Consider the following 21,219-nt stretch of genomic DNA (forward strand, 5'->3'; position numbering starts at 1 on the left):
ATTTATCCAACGCAGTGGACAATTGTATTTACAATTGTAGTTAATTTTCACGTAATTGAAAAAAAACAGAAAAATTAAACTGAAATGTATAAACAACTGAGGCAAACACTTATTCATACAAACAGTATATCGCGTGTCCTGGCATCGGATAGAAGAGGTCCAGGAACACATTCGATAAATCGGGCTTTATAATGACAGTTTGGATAAATGGAGTTCTACCGTATTTATCTACGTGTTATCTTTTTATCGTGAATTATTTTTATTCAGTAACTGGAACAGTTGTCAGTGATCAATGTGGACTGGAACTTCTTTTCTTTTTTCCTTCTCTTTGTCATTTAGATTTAAGGTACAGAATCTTAATCTTCAATTCCATTATTAGATCTTCTCACTTTCCTTCTTGTTCTTACTTCTTTCTCTGCTTTTCTACCTTTCTATTAACAATCTGTAAATAGGTGTTTTAATAATTTAGCTGAGATTCTTTTTTGTTTATACGTGACAATACACGTTGTTCGTTTTCCAAAAACAACTCTGATTTTACTAACTTTCTTGTCCTTTTTCTTCTGAGCTTCCCTTCTTTCTTTGTCTCCTCTTGTTTTCTCAGATTTATAATATAAATCGTGATTCTTTGTTTTTTTCTACATTTTCTCTCTATTATATTTGTTTTTAATTTTGTCTTTCTTCCCTCAACTGTTTTGGCGTTTACATAGAGATGTCGTTTACATAGGTGTAGATGACTTGTAGAGATGGAATGTCGGTTGTGAGTGCAGTTGCTGTTTTATCCGCTCGTTGAAAGCGTTTACCTTAAAAGTAGAAGTATTTTGCATATGCAGATTTGTCCCTTATCTATATTTCTCGTTCCTTCTTTGCGATGAGGGGAACAACCTACTCCTCTAGAAATTCTCTTGACAGCTTTTATAGTTCAATTACTTTACGATGCTCTCTTGAATTTATTGATTATAGGTAATTGAATATGTATCATGTTTAAGTACATATTTACAACTAATGATACATTCAATTTGAATTACTCAGAATGGAACTTATTAGAATTTCACAGGAACCTTTGGTAGGATACAGATATTTGATAGGAAGCTAATAATTCTGTGTTAATTATCATCTGCGTGATATATTGATAACATCATAAACTCATATTTATTTGCAATCTCAATGAGCCACATCATTTTGCATAGATTTTATATGCAGAATATATTACATCTACTTAGAAACAAGTTTATCTCTCTTTGAGTTTAAGCAATCGTAAAAAGTTGTTTATTTACTAGAATGCTATCTTACTACTAATCGATAACCATCTTTATCATTATCATCGGCAAACTTTTTTAAGGTAATAAAACATCAGAAAATCGCAGACATGATTTATAAAAACTTTTACAATATTTCTGATCTCAGTTCTCCAGCGCGATAAAAGTCTTATATGGAGCGTCGACGCACTCGGTGGACGTTAAAATTTTCCTTTCATCTGCATCTCGGATAGGAAACTCGAGAAAAAAGTCTCACAGATGGCTGGCACAGAATTGCTCGAAGTGAACAGCGGCCATTTAGAGGCAACAAAGGGAACAACAAAGGGATTCTGGAAAGCTCGCATCGCCATTAACAGTCATCCCGTACGCCTGCCATCGAATCAGAAGAAAACAACCGTATGCAATTATGTTGATCTGAAAAAGAGCAATATTTGGCGACAAACATAGTCAGAAATGTATTTATTAAATATTGTAAATCTTTTAACATTCTGAAAGATTCAAGTATATGTGAAAATCGATAATGAGGTACCAAAATACTTCCTTCTAAAAATAGTAAAGGGGATCTCTGTTCGAAGTTCAAGAGATGGGTAGATATTAATTGATTTTTAATATCTTTTTTTCTTAGGCAATTCTAATTTCTTGTTCGAAAGTTCATATAAATCGAAATTAAATCATAGATTATTTATTCACTACTTAACTGTACTTTACTCTTCTCCTAAGAAGATAATTCTTTAATCCAACGATAAAATCATTCCCCCGCTACTTATTCTTTACACTTTTCCATTATTGATCTCCTCTTTTTGCGATGGAATTGTCGATTTTGTTAATATTCACGTGACATTGGCTGGATATAGTCAACCAAGACCTAAATCGATAACGTTCCCTAGATCATTCGAACTTTCAACGAAATGAACGCGTTCGTAAAATACGTCCTTGATAAGATGTGAACGATCGATTAAAAATGCACATGATTTCCTCAAAGACGACTAAGGTTACGCGTTCACGGTCGTCGAGGTTCACTGCTTCGAGGTTCTCTGCTTCGAGGTTCACTGATCTCGAAACCGGCACAATTTTCGCTCGAGAGCAAGTTTTTATTTTCGTTGCATACAAACTATGTGAAATATTTAATACATTTAATCAGTAATCATTAAACTACTTTAACTGCTTGTTACTATTGACTGATATTACTGACTTATCCGACTATAAGACTATGATCTATTTAATCGGAAGATACCTAGAATTTCATCCAGTGATTTTCTAATTCGACAGAAATATTTAAAAATATTGAAACACGAAAGAAACAGAATCTGAGTAAGGACTTGCTTCGCCTGCTAGATATTGTCATGGCCAATTTAATGTCTGTTTATGTCGATGAATAAGTCATTTTCCTGTAACCATAGCACCTAATAATATTTTGAAGGCTTTGACGTTCATCCATTTAAAAAAAAAGTATAAGGTAAAGTACGTTACTGACATCAGCTGTCATCAATTAGTAACGCTGTAAATTATAAATTTTGAACGATTCTTAGCATGTTCGATTGCTTGTTCAAATAACGACAGAGCCGACAAAGGACTAAACGACTGCGCATAATTGGCTATCGCAGATTTTTATGGAATTTATAATTCGTCAAGACAGACGAATGCATTCATAAGTTTTTACGATTGTTTTCTTCTCTTTCTTCTTTACGAATCCTGATTAAATCAGACTATTTTATGACGCTTAAACAGAAACGTTAAATTACCATTTTGTTTTCGTAATTTCTAACGTAATTTTATCCCACAGTCTCTGCGAGTTAAAAATGTCGAAGATCTAAAACTATAGTTCTATCAAAAATTTTAATTGTTGTCATTTCTTCCAGAAACACATCAATAATGATTGTATTGTAACAAAAGTGTAAATAATTTTCCGAGAAAGCGCATTTTTAGTCTTTTTGTTAAGTCAGGTACAGAAAATTCGACGGATGTGTCTTGCGTAATAACAGAAGGGAATAATAATATAATAATTAATATAATATAATAATAATGCAATAATGCAAATAAATAAATTATACGATATAAACGTGAATGACGTGATGTACTTACGTATGTTAAAACTATGAACTATGTCGCAATCTTTTCTAATTAACATTTTGTTTTGTGTCGTCGATTGTCAACACATAGTATCATAATAACTAATGTTAATAATGAATTTACATTCGTCTCGAATCATTAAATAACATGAAACTTGTAGCTATTTACATGAATATGAAAAATCAACTGCTTTAGAATAAAGCGGTTAAAGCAAGAAAAAGTCGATGAAAAATGAGAAAGACTATAGGTAATTGGTATGCGTAATCGTAACCAATTTACTGAAAAGAAATCTGCAATTTAGAAACACAATTGTGATTTACTCGAGTCCAGTTGTTATGCAATAATAATGTCTTCGTTACTTTTATAATACATACTCTTTGTGAATTCAAAAGAAAAAAGAAAAAAAAAAGGAAACGAGCAAAGAATAAATAAGTTCTGAAAACAAGACGAATATTTGACTTATCACTGTATATATTCGCTATTTTTTTAATGATTGTTTCTTAGATATTCATGAGACAAAAAGGAGGCGCAATAGAGATAGAAACATACCATGATATATGATATCTGGTTTAATATATGTGTATTCATTATTTCCCTAATGTGTACCGTTTCTACGTTAAAAAGAGAGAAATAACTAGGAAACTTTTGAAAGAAGAATATTTTTAATTTAATATTTCCACTTGATAGAATCTTTATTGCTATCAATGATCAATTTATTTTACTTCTCTCATAGCCCTCTTTCTTCATCATTAAGTCAATGTGTATGACTCTGTGACCCTGAATCTTCATTTAAAAATGTTTACCTATGAATAAAATCCTAAGTTTTCTTTAATTAGCTTTTAATTAGCTAATTAGCTTGTATGTTTTCATTAATGAAAACAACAACAAGAACTATGATAATTGGCATATAAATAATCGCGAAAATATTAATTTGTTATGAATGGGAGGATAGTATTAAACGATTAAAAAATTATTTGTAATTTTAAAAAGAACAGAAGGACGACTTTAAATGATGTAGAAGTAATTTCTGATTTAAAAAAGTTAGAAATATTTACGTGGTATCATTTGGACAGAAGATAGATAAAATTAAAAATTTCTTTACGACTTTTTTTTACCTTCGAGGGGGCTTTTTACATTATGAAACATTTATACGAGATATAAAAGACATTTGGATTTTTTTCAGACACAAAATATCTTCAATAATGAATACCCATAAAGGCAATGAATCTCGAATCACTTCTCTTTTTGTATTTTACTGCTGTTTTTAACGAAACAAAATGATCGTTAAAATATTCATGATGTGGTCAATCAAGAGGAATTACTATTAATATAAAATGACGAACTTTTTTCATCCTCCTTCAGGCGTTCTTCATGTATTAAATTAATTAATTATTGGCTACGTGTTCTTCTTCTTCTTCTGCTTGTGATCTCTGTCTAATTGTGTGTAATTATCACACGAATCAATTTGTATTTAGGAAACCGTGGCACCAAAAATTCGTATTCCTAAGGCTTTAAAGTTGAAAATTTGTTATGTAATTGCAAGTTAGATAATTTTCGATATAAACTTCAAATGGATTGTAAAATTCAAGATTTGAAATTTCCAACTTCCCGATATCATCGATTCACAGATTTTTAAATATCGTTAAAGCTCGAAACTTTTAATAGTAGATAATGAACTGTGAAATTAATCGTTTGATATACGATAACGCATCCCATCTTCGTTCGCCAGTTCCTAAAATTTGAACCTTCATTTAGAAACGAAATTTTCACGATAAAAATAGACTAATTGTGTATTACGTACAGATGCACGAAATTACTAATTATTGAACTTCGTTTCGTAAACACAGCCCGAAGAATAGTCTCTTTTCTTCTTGGGATAAGCACGCGATTATTTCTCAACTTCTTTGTCCATTGAGAAATCAAGAAACCAGTTTCATGTGTAAGAGATATTTTCCCTCGATGGCGTTAATCTTTCGCTGAAATCGATATTTAATGAGTCTAGCAATGCTCGTCAGGTTCAATGTTCTTCGAATGAATATTTAATTACTTCCGTCATCATTCAGATCTTCTATCATTATTACTCACTGTGTCATTGTGTTTTATTATACATGCATTCCGAGAAAATATTTTATTTCGTTCAATTTTTACATAGTTTCAAATTAAGATACCTAAACAATTAAAGAAAGAATTGTTTAGAAGATTTTCTCGATTTTATGGGCTGCGCGCATACTGTGACAAAAATATATTGAAGCTTCTAGAATCTAAATGACTCCGCTTGTGAGTAATTAAAATGCCACATAGATTTTGTAATCGCTTGCAGTTGCATGTTACTTAATTATACAGTAATCAAAGGAGAAAATTGTTCGTCGGGTTAAAAAAACTTCGATTTTTTGTTCGATCGAGTAACCTTGTAAACAGCTATAATTCTCATTAATTGAACCATTCTTTGGAATTTTACAACCCATAAATATCGAAGCTGTTCACCTTTCAAATGGAACCTTGTAACTTCCAATTCATTAAATTTCCCTTATTTACATTCTTTTTCCATGTTCTAACTTCCACGAGAATTTATGAATCGTAAGGAACTATATCTTTTAAGTTTCTATGACTAATTCATCAAATTAAAAGCTTGTAAAACTTTCGTCAATTTGTACGGGATATACTTATCATGGAGACAGCATCTTGGAAACAGAATGAAAGACGCGAAAGGTGTACGCATCGGTTAAATTCGTCAATCGTTGTAATCGCATGTTCATAATTTACAGAATAATTCTGTCTGATCTTCTTCCTTTAAATTCCTGAGGTTCTATTTTTATTTATAAAAATATGAATTTACATAAACATTCTCAATCCAATAATAAATAATACGTATCTTATGTAGATTATTAAATAAATAAAATTTTATTGGTCTGTTTTAAAGCATGTAGGCCACAGTAAAATAATATTACAAATAAATATTATTAGAATTGTATATGTGCTGTAGAGTTGTAGAATAAAAGTCTGACGATAAATGTTCTATAATTCCATCGTTTGTTCATTGAAAAATTTGTCAAATGATCTTAGTTAATCGCATTAATAAATGCTTCATGGTTACGCATCTTTTATTCAGTAGAAATTTGCATCTGGCAAACTTGAATTCGTCAAAGACAGCCGACTCATCATGGTCGCAGAAGAGATTTGATTTATGAGATCTTATGTTCTTGTGCGAGATCACGTAGTTAATCATGAATGTACTACATTCTGTATTGTACTTCTGAGGCTAATGTTTCATTCAGCTACGATCGCATTACTAAACACTGAATCATATTGAAAACCATGGCTTCTGAAAAATGCGCTTTTCCGAGGACATTAACGTGATCATACCGTTGTACTAGTTTCCGATGAAAGTATATGACAGAATTTTATTATTTTACATTCGAAAATTTATAGTAGTTGAAAAAATAGAGCAAAGTAAATGAAACTAATTCTTTAGAAATCCTTGTGGTAATACTAAAAAATGCAAATAACTAAACCAGAGTTAATTATCAGAACTTTCATTTACTTTGTTTCCTCTTAAAGATATAGCTTTATTTAATTAAAATATTAATAAAAATAGAATTAGTTTTAGTTAAGGCAGTCGTTTTTGGTACTTAAGGGCTAAACTGTTCAAGGGAGGTCTTATTTTCGTGATGCCAAGATCTATGGCATGGCCGGTTAGAGGACAGGTCTGACATCGCTTCTTCTTGTTATTTGCGTTACAATTACCCTTTTCTTGACGAACGATGTACCTAGGGAAATAGTGGATTCGTTTTCGTTGTATCGTGGCACAAGCTGGCGTTGTTACGACTAAGTCCTTCTTGTGTATCCTTCTTGCTGGTTCAGGGAACAGTCTGTCATTTAGTAGACACTGCTCTAAAGAACCAGAAGATTTAGATGACGCTAAAGTATGGCTGGATCCATGGGTGTCAAAATAGTTTTGTTCACGAAATATCTCCAATTCTCTCATTTCTCTATCAGAGAGGTATTTCCTACTAGTTTCATCTGGTAGTTTGTTTGTACAGACTGTGTCTCGATACTTTTCTGAATCAATGTAAGTATCCCTTTCTAGTATAGATTTGGAATGTTCTAACTTATCCTTCTGACAACACTGGCATGCTGTGTCAGGTATTATCTTTTTACTCTTAGTTGCTACTTTTGAACTAGATTTAGACTTTTTTATATCAGGTACAGATGTTTTAGAGGTAAGAGTTCTTTTTACTACTACTTTTGGTTTCAAGTGTTTCTTCAAAGATACTTGAACTCCTCTGCTACATTTCTCTATATCTTCAGCTTCAGAACCTGAATATTCTTCACTGGTTTCTGATTTTGTAGGGACAGATTTTGCTAAGTGATAGCTAGTTTCTGATTTCTTATCATGAGCTTTCAACTGATGTATGGAATCAGCTTTATATATATCCTTCTTGGCCATGAGATCATGATAACGTGGTGATCTGTAACATGTCTCTGGACAGTCTCCTCCTCCTGCTTGCAAGAGAGAAATTCTGCTTCTGACATTGCGTAAGAATTGAGATCTAGGTGCATAATCTATTTTCTGGACTCTCCTCAACGTTTCACAACTAATAGGTGATGATAATGCTGACTTTTCACAAGTATCTTCTATCGTTATAGCAGGAGAGAAGGTATGACTCTTGCATCGTTTACTGGGAGAACATGGCTTATACTGCGTCTTTGTGGGTCTTAGCTGTGCTTTTTTAATTTCAGGATTACAGTAACACTCTTTGACAGGTTTTCTGTGAATGTTTCCCAAGCAATGCTGATTTTCAGAGTGTTTTTTTGAAGATATTAATATCCTCTTTGCTGTTGATGTATTAGGCATTGATGCAGGTGTCTGTTTAGGGCTATTACAGAAATAATCTGATCGCAAGACCTCGCCAACTCCACTAGAATCATTTCTCAATTTCCATGATCTGCTGTCTTTCTTATAAGACACACTTGATGCATCTTGATTTTTAAAATTATCTCTGAATGACCTACATTGGAAAAGCAGATTATGAAGATCAAATTATATAAGTTTATACCGGATTATCATATAAAATATAATATGCGAAATACTTACAAATTTTCAGAATATAATTTCTTAATTTCGTCTTTAACTTTTTTAGAACTCTTATCTACTTGAGATAATAAATGCCTGCTTTGTTTACGTAAATTCTCTATACGCTCGCTTAAGCTTTCACCCATATGATTACATGTTTATTTATTAATTAAATGGAGATCTTTTAATCGATATATTCAAGGATTTCCTGTGAAGGAATTATGATTCATTTTATATTTGGTAAAGTATTTTTTTATAACATTCTCGGAGATGAATTAATAAACAATAACAAATCAAGAAGAATCGAGTACTCTGATTAGAATTTCGTGGTCACGTTCAAGTCCTTCTCCAGACCATTAATTATCTATCTTTACATTTTTAACTTCTCAAAATCATGAACAGTACGCTTTCGTTTTGACTTCAAGATATCACAAACAAAATGTTTATTTTTATTTTATCAATTGAAGTTTACCGAGCGTCCACTGTAAACAGAGTGACGCAACCAGGCTTGCCATGATAATAAATACCATTTTTTCTTTCCACATTTCTTTCAAATTAAGTAGAAACTATTTAATATTTCACATATATCGCACATATTGAAGGATAGAAATCTTTTTACATTATATAATAAAGAACGTAACACAAATATATTTTTTGGAGTTAATTTTTAGCTGTTCGAGAGATGTGATTGAATTTTGGAGATAGTGCTTTAATGCAGCCATGTTGGAACGAGTCATAGGACGCGGCGTACGTTACAATGTGTCATTGTTCGACAAGTATTATCTAATTTAATTAGCCGTCTCGTGTTTTCTGTCGATGTTTCGTCCGGATATTAGTTTATGTTACCACATGTACGAAATATGAAACGAAAAGCGTAATAATTGAATTGTTGGTTCGTCGCTCACGACGAGATACTATAGGTTATAAACGTTCGCGTGTTTTAATTGGAAACGCGCGTACCTTTCGAGTCCATTCGCGGTAAAATGAATTTCTCCGGAAACAACACGATCCACGGTGCGCTCCCGCAATTTTCGGAATTAACGTCTCGATCGAGCACGGTTTCCACATCGAAATTCAGCAGCAGTGATAATACTCAAGCAGAGCAAACCACTGTTTATACAACCGCTGCTGGCCTGAATCAAACAAAACAAAGTTTATTGGTAAGATTTATCATTGTTTCATCTTCGTTTATAGCTTTCTTACGTAATTATGTATTTTTCTAAAGGTGAATTCAACGAACAAGTATGCAGCACCGATATTAGCATGGCCAGATCCAAATACTTTGATGCAGCTTTGCGAGAAGCAAGGCATTCAAACAATTAACATTCCTAATTACAATCAAAATAACACAATACTCAGTGTCCAATCGAATAGTTTACCAGTAAGGATTATACCTAACGTGTACTTGCCATCAACCTCACAATCGGACGTTATAAAACAGGAGTTGGATACAAGGACTGAGAATGAAAAACAAACATCTACAATGGTACAGAATTTTTCTTTTAGCCAATTAGAATGTCAATTGAGAGATTTATATAATTCTATGTAATGAAATATTAATATTGCAGCAAGATTCACAAGTCCAACTTCAGCAACAAAGTGCCATGGCAGAGTATTTTCAAAAGTTGCAAGCTACTACTCTTCCATTAACATTGCAGCAATTGATTAAACTCCAAACGGAACAGGTGAAAAAAGAAAAGACTGAAGAGGAGAAAGTGGAGCACACACAGAATAATATTCTCAACATTCCTAGTGTTCCAGTATTTAGAAATACTCATACACAAAATGGAAATAACACTTTTATTAATTCAGATCAATTGATAGTGTCCATAAATCCTAATGACCTAAATATTCAAGTAGAAAATCAGCAGGAGACTGAGAATGCAGTACAAATTGTTAAGGTTGAACAGCAAATACAAACTGACTCGCCAAAAACCGAGAAAAAGATGAAATTCCGGGCGAAAACAGGAGAAATAAAAATCAGTCTTGCCTTGGATGGTTCGACACTTTACTGTTGCCCAGAATGTAATTTAGCATTTCCGGATAAAACAGAAATTGAACAACATATACAAGCTCATATACAAGTATGTGTTAAAGTGTTCTAGTATTTCTGATCATGAAAATAAATGTAGTATACCGGTGTCAACTTCTTTTTATAGGAACGCAAGTATCAATGCAAAGAATGTGGAGCCATGTTGAAACGGAAAGAGCATCTCGATCAACACATGCGTGGCCATTCAGACGAGAGACCATTTAAGTGTCCAGTGTGCCACAAAGCGTTTAAAAGAAACGAACACCTAACGAGGCATTATGTTATTCATTCTGGTGATAAGAATTTCTCGTGTTCGGTATGTCAGAAAGCCTTCTCTAGGAAGGATCATCTGAACAAACATACTCAAACGCACCTAGGAATTAGGAGGAACCGAACGAAGAAGGATTCGTTCTTCGTGGAGCAAAAGGAGTCTTTTGAAAAAGCTACTGAGGTTTCCACGACGCCTAAACAAGAAGTGAGCTTTGTTCTGAAAGATGGGGGCTTTATGAAGCAAGAGCCTAATTTTCTGCAATATATACAGAATCTTCAAAAGGATCAAAATCTGATCCACACATTCTCCTCGTTTAAAGAGCAAGCAACGACCGTACTGCAGCAACAAGCAGTAAACATGAACGAGATTCTGCCTCAGAATACAAGGTACTTAATGCCGTCTTAGTCGTAAATGAGCTCGTCTAAATCCAAAGCAATAAAGGCTGTTCATGTAGGATCGTCGGGGTTAGCACAAAATAGAAAATTGGTTAGACATATGTTAGGAATTGAAAACGTATTCTAGAATTCGAATTGTAAAATCTTTTAAGAAGGCAGCACTAGGAAACTGAGGTGCAATTACCAAATGAACATTCATGTAAATTTTCATCATGTAAAAATCGGCGGTGATCGGGTCATTGAACTATAATTAGATTCTAGATGAACTTGAGAAGTTCATTCAGTTTTTTTAACTCTTATGAATAGTACCTTATGTTTCCGCCTTTAGTGGACACATTATGAACCATGAATAAGTTCCGTTATTTGCAGGAAATAGTAACATTTAACAATAGTCTACCATAAAGCCTGAATGAGTCTAATAATAAGTTTAAATAAATTAAATAAAAAAAATACGACATTAATTTAAAAAGAAATGAGCAACCTATGTAAGAGCACACTAATCGTCTTATTTAAATTAGTTTTAAAGCAAATAGTTTGTTTACTGATTCTAGTCTACGATCACAGATGAAAGCCGAACGCAGGTCGCCGAACTTGAATTTTTTATTGTGACTTGCAATAGGAAATCTCTTTTTAATTTTTTCTTTTAATGAAGTCGAGTTTCGTGTATATGTTTGTGACCTAGAATGGAGTACGTTTGAACGATAATCAACTATTAGTAGCATCGAAATTGCCAATCTGTCGTTAGGTTAATTTCGAAGCGAGTATCAATAGCAGGTAATAACATACTGCCAATAAATATGGTTAAAAAAGTTTGTAGAATAATTGTGTATATAAGTGCTATACAAATTTTACCTGATGAAGACTCAGTAGGTACATATGTTGTTTGATCTCTGATTCGTCCGTGTTCATCTTTAACAAGTATGTATATATATATATATATATACATATGCATATATATTTTACATAGACATTTATCATCATTATAATTCACCTTTTATTTCTTTCCCTACTTTCTCATGCACGAATTGGACAAACAGATATTTTTTATACATATAAATATTTACCTACCTTTCAGTAAAAAATATTCTTACCACATGATTATTTTTTATTCCTTTCTTTTACAAATGGATTTTTTAAGGCAAAAGCAATAAGAATTTTTAATTGAATATATTTTTACTTTTAGTTTAAAAAATATAACTTTATCTTCTAGAGATTTTTTCTAGTAACGTAGCTTATATCTCGCGTTGCAATTATGTATCATTTTTTGTAAAAGTTTAAGAAGTGCTTTAGAGGAAAGGAAGATTACTTTGCTCAATGTTTCAAGATTTTTTGTTTTCTTGTACCAAAGAATATATATCCCTTGATTAGTGTTTTCAAATGAAAGCAATATATTATTGCTGAACTAACAATGTTTGATAGACTTTTTCTTATGTTTTTTATTTTAGATTCAGAGAAGTTCCCATTATTTTTGACTCACTCGCGACTCATTTTTACTGAAACTCACACCATTATCCATGAAAGAGTTTAGCCACATTCTTCATTTCATACAGAACAAATTTCCAAAAAAAAAAAAAAAAAAAAAAAAACGTGTTTGTTGCACGATGGATCTTTTATATTTATTCGATTATCTTTTAACTATGTAATAAAAAGGATATGATAAAAAATTGCTCAAGAATAATTTTGGAATGGAAACGGTAAATTGTCGAAAAATTAAAGTGAATGAAGTTTTACGAAACCAATTTTAATTCGTCCTTCAACTTTGACAAAAAGGAAACTGTTATAATGGGACAGTCTTTTAATAATATAATAATATAGCTTAACTATATATTCTATATCTTCTCTATTATGTGTTAGATAAATTTGAAATACATTTCGATCTAGGTTTTTTTTTTACATTGACTAGTTTTTTGACAATTTACTGAACTATCTATGGTGGAACATGCTTTGAAATATTTCCACACGCTGTAGGTTTTGGAATATGTGATTACAATTGAATTATGACTAGGTGTTAACCTTTGAAATGTCTGCTAGATACACATGAGATTAGAGTGAGTAACTGCGGATGGCGCTAAAGATAAGACTAATACTTCGTTGTAATAGAACCAAAGATGTTCGTGAGAATAGCAGTATTTTGTCTCTTCCTCCTAAACTTCTTTCAACTTCCTGTTTTACTTAGCCCTGGATGGTAAACAGTCAAATATTCTCCTAAATTCTGATGCAGTTTTACTTGCGATACAGTGATAAATAATATAATTCGTTAAAAAAAAAAAAAAAGGAATAATGCGCTGTCCAAAATCTATCAATAGGATTCACTGTCCTGGGTTACGAAAACAGCGCTAATCTTTCCACTAAAGTTAATGAAATAGTACGTAAGTTTTCGATGTCCATGTTTGTGGCCATATTTTGTGGACATCGCACATAAGATGATACAATAACGAAGTATTTTAAAATAGATACGCGTTTGCGACAAGGTGTTACTCTTCGATCTATTGTTATGTATAGTAATAATACGGTGATTGCCAAAAAAAAAAAAAAAAAAAAAGGAAAAGGAAGAGATGATAAAAGAAAGAAGATGAATGAAGAAAAAGTAACACATGTATTTTTCAGACCAAGATATTTTTGAATAAAATAAGTGTAAAGAAAATGTTTACTTGTATTATCTGCGATAGAATTTCATTTATCTGAACTTTCCATTTATTGGAATGATATTTTTATATCAAGTAATTCGATTCCTATCCGACAGGGATTGAACTTTAGTTTAATCTAATTTCAATTCTTTAAGCTAAAGATTAATGTAAGAATAAATTATGTACGTGTAATACTTTTATATTATATATAATAAATTGTATACTATATACAATATATTTGTTACGACCGTTCGCGGAGAGACGCGATCGCGAGGAAATCGCGTCAGCGAGAGGCGTAAATTCTCGCTACGATTCAGATAATCGGCGCCGCGAATTAGTCGTTCCCCTGTTTCGGTTAAGATAACAGACGTGGTTAATTGAGGTTAACACTGAATTAACAGGGTTAACAAAAAATGATATATTGGCAATATTCAACAATATAATGAAGCGCCACAAATTATTTTAATGAATGATGCAGTTAGTTGGTTTAATAATTCGACTCGACTTTACAATATTTCTTTGTATTTGGTAGATCGGACGACTTGTATTTCGTTCGTGAGATTCTCTTAATGCGTTCCGTTTGGATCCTCAATCGACATTGATTGCCCTTCGAATGGGCCCTTTGTGTTCTATGGCAGGCGATCCCCACCATGCTCGGGTCACGTCACCGATCACGCCATGATCACGCGTGTCACCTTATTAGTGTATTCAAAATAACGTTTTTTAGAACTCGCTTTGTTTGTTGTTGGCCGCTACATTGTATATTTGTCGGGCTGACCGAGACGGCTCGCCCGCGACACCGCGATGTCATGAGCGACGGCCAGGAATAACGGCCCATGGAAAGCCTCGTGGCGTAACAATATTCTAACATGTTTTACATTATATGCAATAAATTGACAATATTTTAAATTATATATAATATTCCAATAGCCAATTCTTACTTGAATAGCTACCAAATAACAATCACGAGACAGAAGATTTGGAATTGAATCTATTTACTTTGGAAAGTGACAATGAATCATATTTCTTTTCTCAACAGAGTCAGATAAATGAAATTCTACTGTGTCTGCATATTATTTCAGATCCTGGGATAATCATCTACATCTCCTTTTACTTCTCAATAATCTTTTAATACAAATGAAAGTCCATTAAGCGGTATAACACATGTTCCTTATAATTAATAAGCCATCGTTAATTATAATTAATTAACACGTATCGTATTATTGGTATAAATAGCTCTGGCCAATTTAGAATAGACACCGTAAGTGATTCCTAAAAGTGATCCAAGCCAATCAACAAGATGACGACTGAGCGTCACCGGAAACTGAAAAGCAGTTCTCGGTGTAATGATCTCCACTTCTCGGTCTCTGTTATCTTCCACTTCATCCTCCAGTTCCAATGGTTCCAATGGTTCCAATGATTCTAAATCTTCCAAAGGTCGAATATCGTTTACCCAATCATTGTTTGATGATCCTAAATACGTGACTTTTAATTCAGACTTCTTTCCTGAATCTTCTTTGTCCTTGGAGTTCTGTTGCATTCGATTGGACCAGATTAATTTAAGCGCTTCGACGTCTGGATTCGGTGTATCCTTGGCCAAAATTTTCTCCACGTTACTCGTGTTCTCTGGCTTTCGAAACACGAAGTTGTACGTGGCTCGCAATTTCCCGAGCAACTTATCCAGTGGTTTTGCCTCGGTGTTAGTTTCTTGCCTCGGAGTGCTCGTTTCTTCTGGGATCGGGAACAGCCTCGTGATTTGTGGCTTCGATTGCACTCTCAACGCGGAGAGCTGAAATACAGATTTTTACTTTTATCCTTACAGAAACCTTGATAAATTAATATTGGTGAAGAGATTAATGTTTTTTTTTTCAAATTCTCTTTCTTTCTTCTTTAGAAGATTAAGGTATTTTTCTAGCTCGACTGATTTATTTTTGGAAAACTGATACATTAATCTTGCTACAAAGAGTTAACGTTTCTGAATTATTAGGCTGTCCCAGAAGTTTCTTCCGTTTTATAAGGAAATAATAGATGCACAACATTTTTCGTTTTATATTACTTTATTGAATTATGCACGATACATTTTGTTCCATTATTGTTTTATTACTACAAAATGGATCATTCATAATTGAGTCTAATATTTATCGAACCTTCATACAGAGCGGATGATGGAAAATTATAAAGCAATTCTTTTGACCAGATGTACGTTTCTTATCATCCTCGACTACAACCGCAAACTCTGTATCGTAACTTGCAGAAATTTCACCACTGAATTTCCAATTTTAAAACATACGAAACACAAATGTATCCCTTATCTGGAAAGATGAAACCTAAGCAGACATTTATTCTACGTAAATATCATGATGGATGATATACTGTAACTTTGAATATTTTACATATTTTCGTGAGTCAATGTATGAACAAATAAACGTGAGAAATAGCAAGAGACGAAAAGGAAATAGAATTCGTGATCAATAAGCGTCGTGTGATTGAGAAACGAGGACAGAAACGTATCTAACAAAATAATTTATTACGATACAAGTTTACATTTGCAGATAACGCAATGCACTCTTGACCCAATCAGAATCGTCTCGACGATTGGTTATCATCTTTTAATCATCGTTCTCTAATCGTAATCTCTCAGAGTGACCGTAGCTTGTACACGGTTTACACAGCTCGCGAACGCTGTATTACGTGTTGTTAAGCTTTGTTTTATTTCAGTTCACACGCTGAAAAGTTGGGAGGTGTGAATGCTATAGTCTCGCGGGTGTCGTAGCGGACAGTTGTTGTGTTTGTCGTCGACGTGTTAGGGAGATAAACGCTTTCTGCCAATAAATCGTCGAATAATTGTTCGGCAACGCAATTTTTTATACCATCTGGAATTCACCAGTAGTGTTGGTCTAGTTCTGGATCTGGTTTGACGCTATACACCATTTCATAAGGTGCGGACCTTGAATCTTAAATTTTTTATTTAAACAGTGTGATTCTTATTGAGTCGATTGGAAAATTCGTGGCGTTTAGTTATTCGGCATAAATTGCTGCTGACACATGTTCCAAAGATATAGTTTCAAGGGAAGAGAAAATTAAGTTTTTTGAAGAAAAAGATTCTACGGAAATAGACCATTTCTTCGTTTCTTCTTAAATTTCGCTACGAATTTTCTGAACGATGTAATATTAGTCGTTTGGTTTTCTAAAAAATGGGGAGACATTGGAATTTTATATATTTTATATATATATTTATAATATTAGATCGTAGATTTTTATGCTGCTATGAAAAAATTAAAAATTTTAATACAGTGCATACAATAATTAGAAATGGATACAATTTCCGAAGTGTAATTGTATCGGATCGAATAATAAATTCGTTTGTCTTTCACTAACGCGTACATGCATTTCGGAGGACGTAAAAATGCACGTTAATCTGCCGGAAATAATCTGTGATTATAGGCTGTTAGGTAACTAGTAATGGTTAAATAACGATAATTATGGATGGTTACGGTCACTGATGTTTCTCATTGATATGATATTTCCATTCTATGCAACGTTGCATTAATGTTGCAGTAGAGGCTGTTTCAGAGGAGGTGAACGTAAAATTTGAAACTGAGTTCAGTATACAGAAATTGAACAGACACATATCAAGGTAAGTTATTCTTTTTTTTAAATTAAGTTAGGTCTAAGTTAATCAACAACAACATTATATGATTTAGAAGTAATGGTAAAGTATAAAAGTATTCATTTACAAGCTTTTTAATAGAAGAAGATTTGTTCTTCTTTTCTAAAAAAGACGACTTATCAATTGCAGAAATCTTGTGTACAGGTTATTTCACTAAAAGCGGTCGCCAATTTGTACATTAAAGACAGTCAATTACGCTCCATACTAAAGGAAGATACCTAATTGAGAAGGTAAAGCAAGGTTTAAGATCCTCGTTATTATATAGGTTGTTACATAAATAAAAACACCGTGAAAATAATACCGTGGTGTTTTCATCCTACTTTTCTTCTTTTTTTCATGTTAATTTACTTGCACTTCAAGGACTAAGAAGATACCACAAGAAAAATGTTACGATTTTCTCGCTTTTTCCTTGCTGTCTTCATGCTCGTTGCATTGATGCATCTCTCTCAGGGAGAGACGACAACAGAGTTACCCTTCCTCTTGGAGAGAATAAAGCAAAACATTAAAATAGGACAGGCCAAAATCCACAACGCTGTGTTCGATTTAATGGCACACACGACTACAGAGATGAGTACTACGACGATGGAGGAAGATGATTTTGAACTGACTAACAGGCAATTAATTGTAGTACCTAACAGATGCCCGACCGGCTCTGATTTCATACGGGGAAGCTGCCGTACAAGAGTTTACTGAGGTGAAAAATGTAAAATCGAGATTTGGAAACGTCCTATATATCATACCATATACTTTTAAAAAATTCTACAAATTTACTTTCTTTATAACTTTTATCAGGAGTAGAATAAAATATAGTAGACTCGCGGTTTCGGAACGCCCTATACATCGTAGTAATATATTTGTACGAATATTCTGTTAATTCTGTTCTTTTATCCCAATTAAAATAAAATGTATCAGATAGATAAAAGTCGATGTACAATTATATACATACTTTCATCTCCATTTTGAAACATCTTGTACGTACCAAAGATCGAGCAGCATCACGTTCGATTATCTCAAGGGAGATTGAAGAGGAGACCGGATACCAAATGCCACATAATTATCGAACACTTGTCTCACGCGAGTTTCATGAAATTTGACAAGAATATGCGATGACTTTACTTTGGTACTTTTTTACTTTATGGTTACTTCAAGGTTATGTATCCATTTCTGTCGGCCATATTGTATACAGGGTGTCTAATTGTAACGCCGATGATCCCTCGTGTAAAAAAAGAGAGAGAGATGCACGTAAAATGCGTTTGATTTTTGGGAAACTACGGCTGAATGTTTCTTGTTGATTTTTTTGTTCTATTACTACAAAATGGATCAATTCAATGAAATAATATAAAGCAAAAAATGTTGTGCATCTATTATTTCCTTATAAAACGAAAGAAACTTTTGGCACAACCTAATACTTATTTGAGATGTAATTAAATCATTGGAATTTCTCACATGGAAGAACATTTTTTGAAAAATTAGATAACTCTCGAAAATTATCAGGTGGAGACATTTTTTTGAAAGGATCTAACAATTTTTTAAAATTCTTGCTCAATAAAATTTTCCAGAACGATTAGTCGGAGTTTTAAAATATAAACGCAGATGTTCGTCGTGACGGAAGCAGGGAAGTTTCGCGATTAAACGACAGGAAGGTTGCGAATGTTGCAAACAGTTTGCCTCTCAGATTCTTTTCCTTCTTCTCTTTGAACTTCTTCCGCTACTTTCATTACTTTAATCGAACGTTCGGAAATTAATCCCTTGTCGAAATCAAAGCTACAACTATCACTCTGTTCAATGAACCAAAACTTGCGCAAGTTCCTCCAAAATAATCCAAAGAAAATCAAACTTCTCTCTTTATAATATTCCATCCTTTGAATGTCACATTTAATTAAATCCAATAACTATAAAGAAAGAGTAACACTCTTTCACGCAAGTTTCATTTCCTAACTGTACTTTGCATTTTGTATTTGTATGCATCTTTGCACACTTACACCTATCATAAATGCATAAATACTCGTAATCTACTAATTATTAATACTCGAATGATCCAAGAATCTAACAATGAGAAAAGGTATGGAACCCCAGGAAAATATCTACGTGTTACTAACGCGATTAAGCTATATAAAATTGTCGAATGTTTTCAAGACAGATTGCAATTTCGAAAGGAGATATTAAAAAAAAAAGAAACGGGAAGAAAAAAGCTAATTACTAGACCGTGCATTTCGATGGATTTGTGGAAAGTTTGAAAATGCAGAGACAAGCAGGGTGCGAATAATTAAGAAAAATGTAGAAAATACCCAAGGTACAGTGATCTCTATAATATTTAATGGATAAACCAATTTCCTATTTAGGTTCCATTGTTTTAATTATATTCATAAAAATGTGAATTTTACTTACAGAAAGAAGGAAAAATCCAAGAAGTAGAGTCTTCATATCGTCTTAAGCTGGGTCAAGTGTTCCCTTTCGATGATTCCTTTGGTCGAAAGCGAGGCAACAACTGAAGGACCCATTGATTTCAAAATCCATTTATACGAGCGTGCAATGCAGCGGCGTAGCGCCTCGTCGCGTCTAATTCGATCATAGCAGCGAAGCTATTGTTTTCTGTCCGCGCCTCTGCCTGCTGGACAAACCATTGACACGGTGTTGCCTAATGGAAATCGCTATTCGACACACGTAATGCTGCTCCGTGGACTCTGCCAACTCATATTGTTCAACCAATAAACAATATCGTGCCGCGGGTCAAGGTGAATCGAAAAAATTCACGGGATCTGTGATATGGGTTCGATGTTGTCGATAGATGGATCATAGAACACGACTCTATATTGGTTAGATGAAAGTACATATAGATACTAGGACAGGTATATATACAGTGGCTATAAAAAGTATTGGCACGAACCCTTATTTTCCAACGAAGCGTTTCCTTTTTTTTTTTTTTTATCGGATTTGCATTCCATTTTCATACGTAGTAGTGAATTTTTCTAACCGTACGAGAGTAAATATATATATATACTTGGACCTGATTAATCAGAATAAACACCGCCGCTTAAAATTTTGCAGAAACCTTTGCTCTTTAGATGAAACGAACTTCTCCATATATTTTTCCGAGGAATAAGAATATCATAATTTTCAGAGAAGCATCTGAAAATAATCCACGTTCATCGCATACGTATGTAGGTGTGAATTTGAATTTAATATTGATCAGTATGATTTGGTAGTACTGGAGGATCGATAACGAAACACGATTCCATGATGTTTAGGTGGATATAATAGATGGTTGGTGGAAGTTGCACACGGATGTTATTGGCATTAATTAGTTCTCTGGCGTTCAGGCGAAGACTTCAGTTTAATATTGATCGGTTTGATTTGGTAGTATTTGAAAGCGGATAGTAAAACATGATTCTATGGTTGTTCAGGTAGGTATACATATAGATAAGTATCAGGTAATAATAGATGTTTGGTAGGAGTACATGCTATATATATATAATATGTATATTGTTTAGAAATAATTTATTCCATGACGTATAGATGTGGATTTGATCTTCGTTTGATGGATTACATCGAGCTTTGATTTGGGTACTTAATATGTATGTATTATGTAGATTATAGGTACGTATGTGTTACGTTAGTTGATGCGTATGAGTCAACGTCGTAACGACGCTTTACCAAAAAATCGGACGTGAATCAACTTCATTGTATTCGGAATTATTGAGTCATCCTACGGATTCTTGTGGTTTTGCATCCTTTTTAGCTTGCAAACGTACACTGCCCTCTTGAAAATTTGATACTTTGATGTACTTACGTTGGTTGCACTCGAAAATAGTATCTTCATAAAT

The 21,219-nt window shown here is 33.2% G+C and overlaps 3 protein-coding genes and 1 long non-coding RNA gene across 8 annotated transcripts; 2 read left to right on the top strand and 2 right to left on the bottom strand.

The window, feature by feature from the left end:
* Positions 1 to 203: 203 nt before the first annotated feature.
* Positions 204 to 9,091, bottom strand: LOC122570061. Of its 4 annotated transcripts, none has more exons than XR_006317691.1 (3): positions 8,422 to 8,557; positions 5,128 to 8,335; positions 204 to 5,058 (listed from the first exon to the last, which is right to left on the bottom strand). XR_006317691.1 is itself a non-coding variant. In XM_043731910.1 (3 exons), exons 2-3 carry the CDS (start codon positions 8,544 to 8,546, stop codon positions 6,934 to 6,936), a joined length of 1,527 nt encoding a protein of 508 aa, XP_043587845.1. In that variant the 5' UTR covers positions 8,547 to 8,608; positions 9,020 to 9,091; the 3' UTR covers positions 204 to 6,933. The 4 variants fall into 4 exon arrangements, 2 of the variants coding, with proteins under 2 accessions (XP_043587845.1, XP_043587844.1); XR_006317692.1 differs by having other exon boundaries at positions 204 to 442; positions 543 to 8,335; XM_043731910.1 differs by adding an exon at positions 9,020 to 9,091 and having other exon boundaries at positions 204 to 8,335; positions 8,422 to 8,608.
* A 281-nt stretch (positions 9,092 to 9,372) lies between these two features.
* Positions 9,373 to 13,742, top strand: LOC122570062 (zinc finger protein 182-like). The gene is made up of 4 exons (XM_043731911.1): positions 9,373 to 9,560; positions 9,626 to 9,886; positions 9,969 to 10,484; positions 10,560 to 13,742. The coding sequence occupies exons 1-4, from the start codon at positions 9,384 to 9,386 to the stop codon at positions 11,106 to 11,108; spliced, it is 1,503 nt and encodes a 500-aa protein (XP_043587846.1). The 5' UTR covers positions 9,373 to 9,383; the 3' UTR covers positions 11,109 to 13,742.
* A 1,091-nt stretch (positions 13,743 to 14,833) lies between these two features.
* On the bottom strand, positions 14,834 to 19,918 carry LOC122570069. Its single transcript, XM_043731918.1, has 2 exons — positions 19,784 to 19,918; positions 14,834 to 15,514 (listed from the first exon to the last, which is right to left on the bottom strand). The coding sequence occupies exons 1-2, from the start codon at positions 19,817 to 19,819 to the stop codon at positions 14,927 to 14,929; spliced, it is 624 nt and encodes a 207-aa protein (XP_043587853.1). The 5' UTR covers positions 19,820 to 19,918; the 3' UTR covers positions 14,834 to 14,926.
* Positions 16,352 to 20,658, top strand: LOC122570072. 2 transcript variants are annotated; one of them, XR_006317697.1, is made up of 7 exons: positions 16,352 to 16,664; positions 17,284 to 17,362; positions 17,540 to 17,625; positions 17,756 to 19,688; positions 19,786 to 20,244; positions 20,444 to 20,560; positions 20,644 to 20,658. It is a non-coding gene; the product is annotated as an uncharacterized LOC122570072 (long non-coding RNA). The 2 variants fall into 2 exon arrangements; XR_006317696.1 differs by having other exon boundaries at positions 20,444 to 20,556.
* Positions 20,659 to 21,219: the final 561 nt, after the last annotated feature.

Source organism: Bombus pyrosoma, linkage group LG8, assembly GCF_014825855.1.
Source record: "Bombus pyrosoma isolate SC7728 linkage group LG8, ASM1482585v1, whole genome shotgun sequence".
Lineage (NCBI taxonomy): Eukaryota > Metazoa > Arthropoda > Insecta > Hymenoptera > Apidae > Bombus > Bombus pyrosoma.

What these genes read in the sequence shown, in the direction of transcription:
- LOC122570061 (XM_043731910.1), bottom strand. Translation starts at nt 8,546, where the DNA reads ATGGGTGAAAGCTTAAGCGAGCGTATAGAGAATTTACGTAAACAAAGC. An exon ending in AAATTATATTCTGAAAATTT is followed by an intron (nt 8,336 to 8,421) that starts GTAAGTATTTCG and finishes TTTCCAATGTAG; the next exon opens with GTCATTCAGAGATAATTTTA.
- LOC122570062 (XM_043731911.1), top strand. Translation starts at nt 9,384, where the DNA reads ATGAATTTCTCCGGAAACAACACGATCCACGGTGCGCTCCCGCAATTT. An exon ending in AAACAAAACAAAGTTTATTG is followed by an intron (nt 9,561 to 9,625) that starts GTAAGATTTATC and finishes ATTTTTCTAAAG; the next exon opens with GTGAATTCAACGAACAAGTA. An exon ending in AAAAACAAACATCTACAATG is followed by an intron (nt 9,887 to 9,968) that starts GTACAGAATTTT and finishes TTAATATTGCAG; the next exon opens with CAAGATTCACAAGTCCAACT.
- LOC122570069 (XM_043731918.1), bottom strand. Translation starts at nt 19,819, where the DNA reads ATGAAGACTCTACTTCTTGGATTTTTCCTTCTTTCT. An exon ending in TTGGATTTTTCCTTCTTTCT is followed by an intron (nt 15,515 to 19,783) that starts GTAAGTAAAATT and finishes TCTGTATTTCAG; the next exon opens with CTCTCCGCGTTGAGAGTGCA.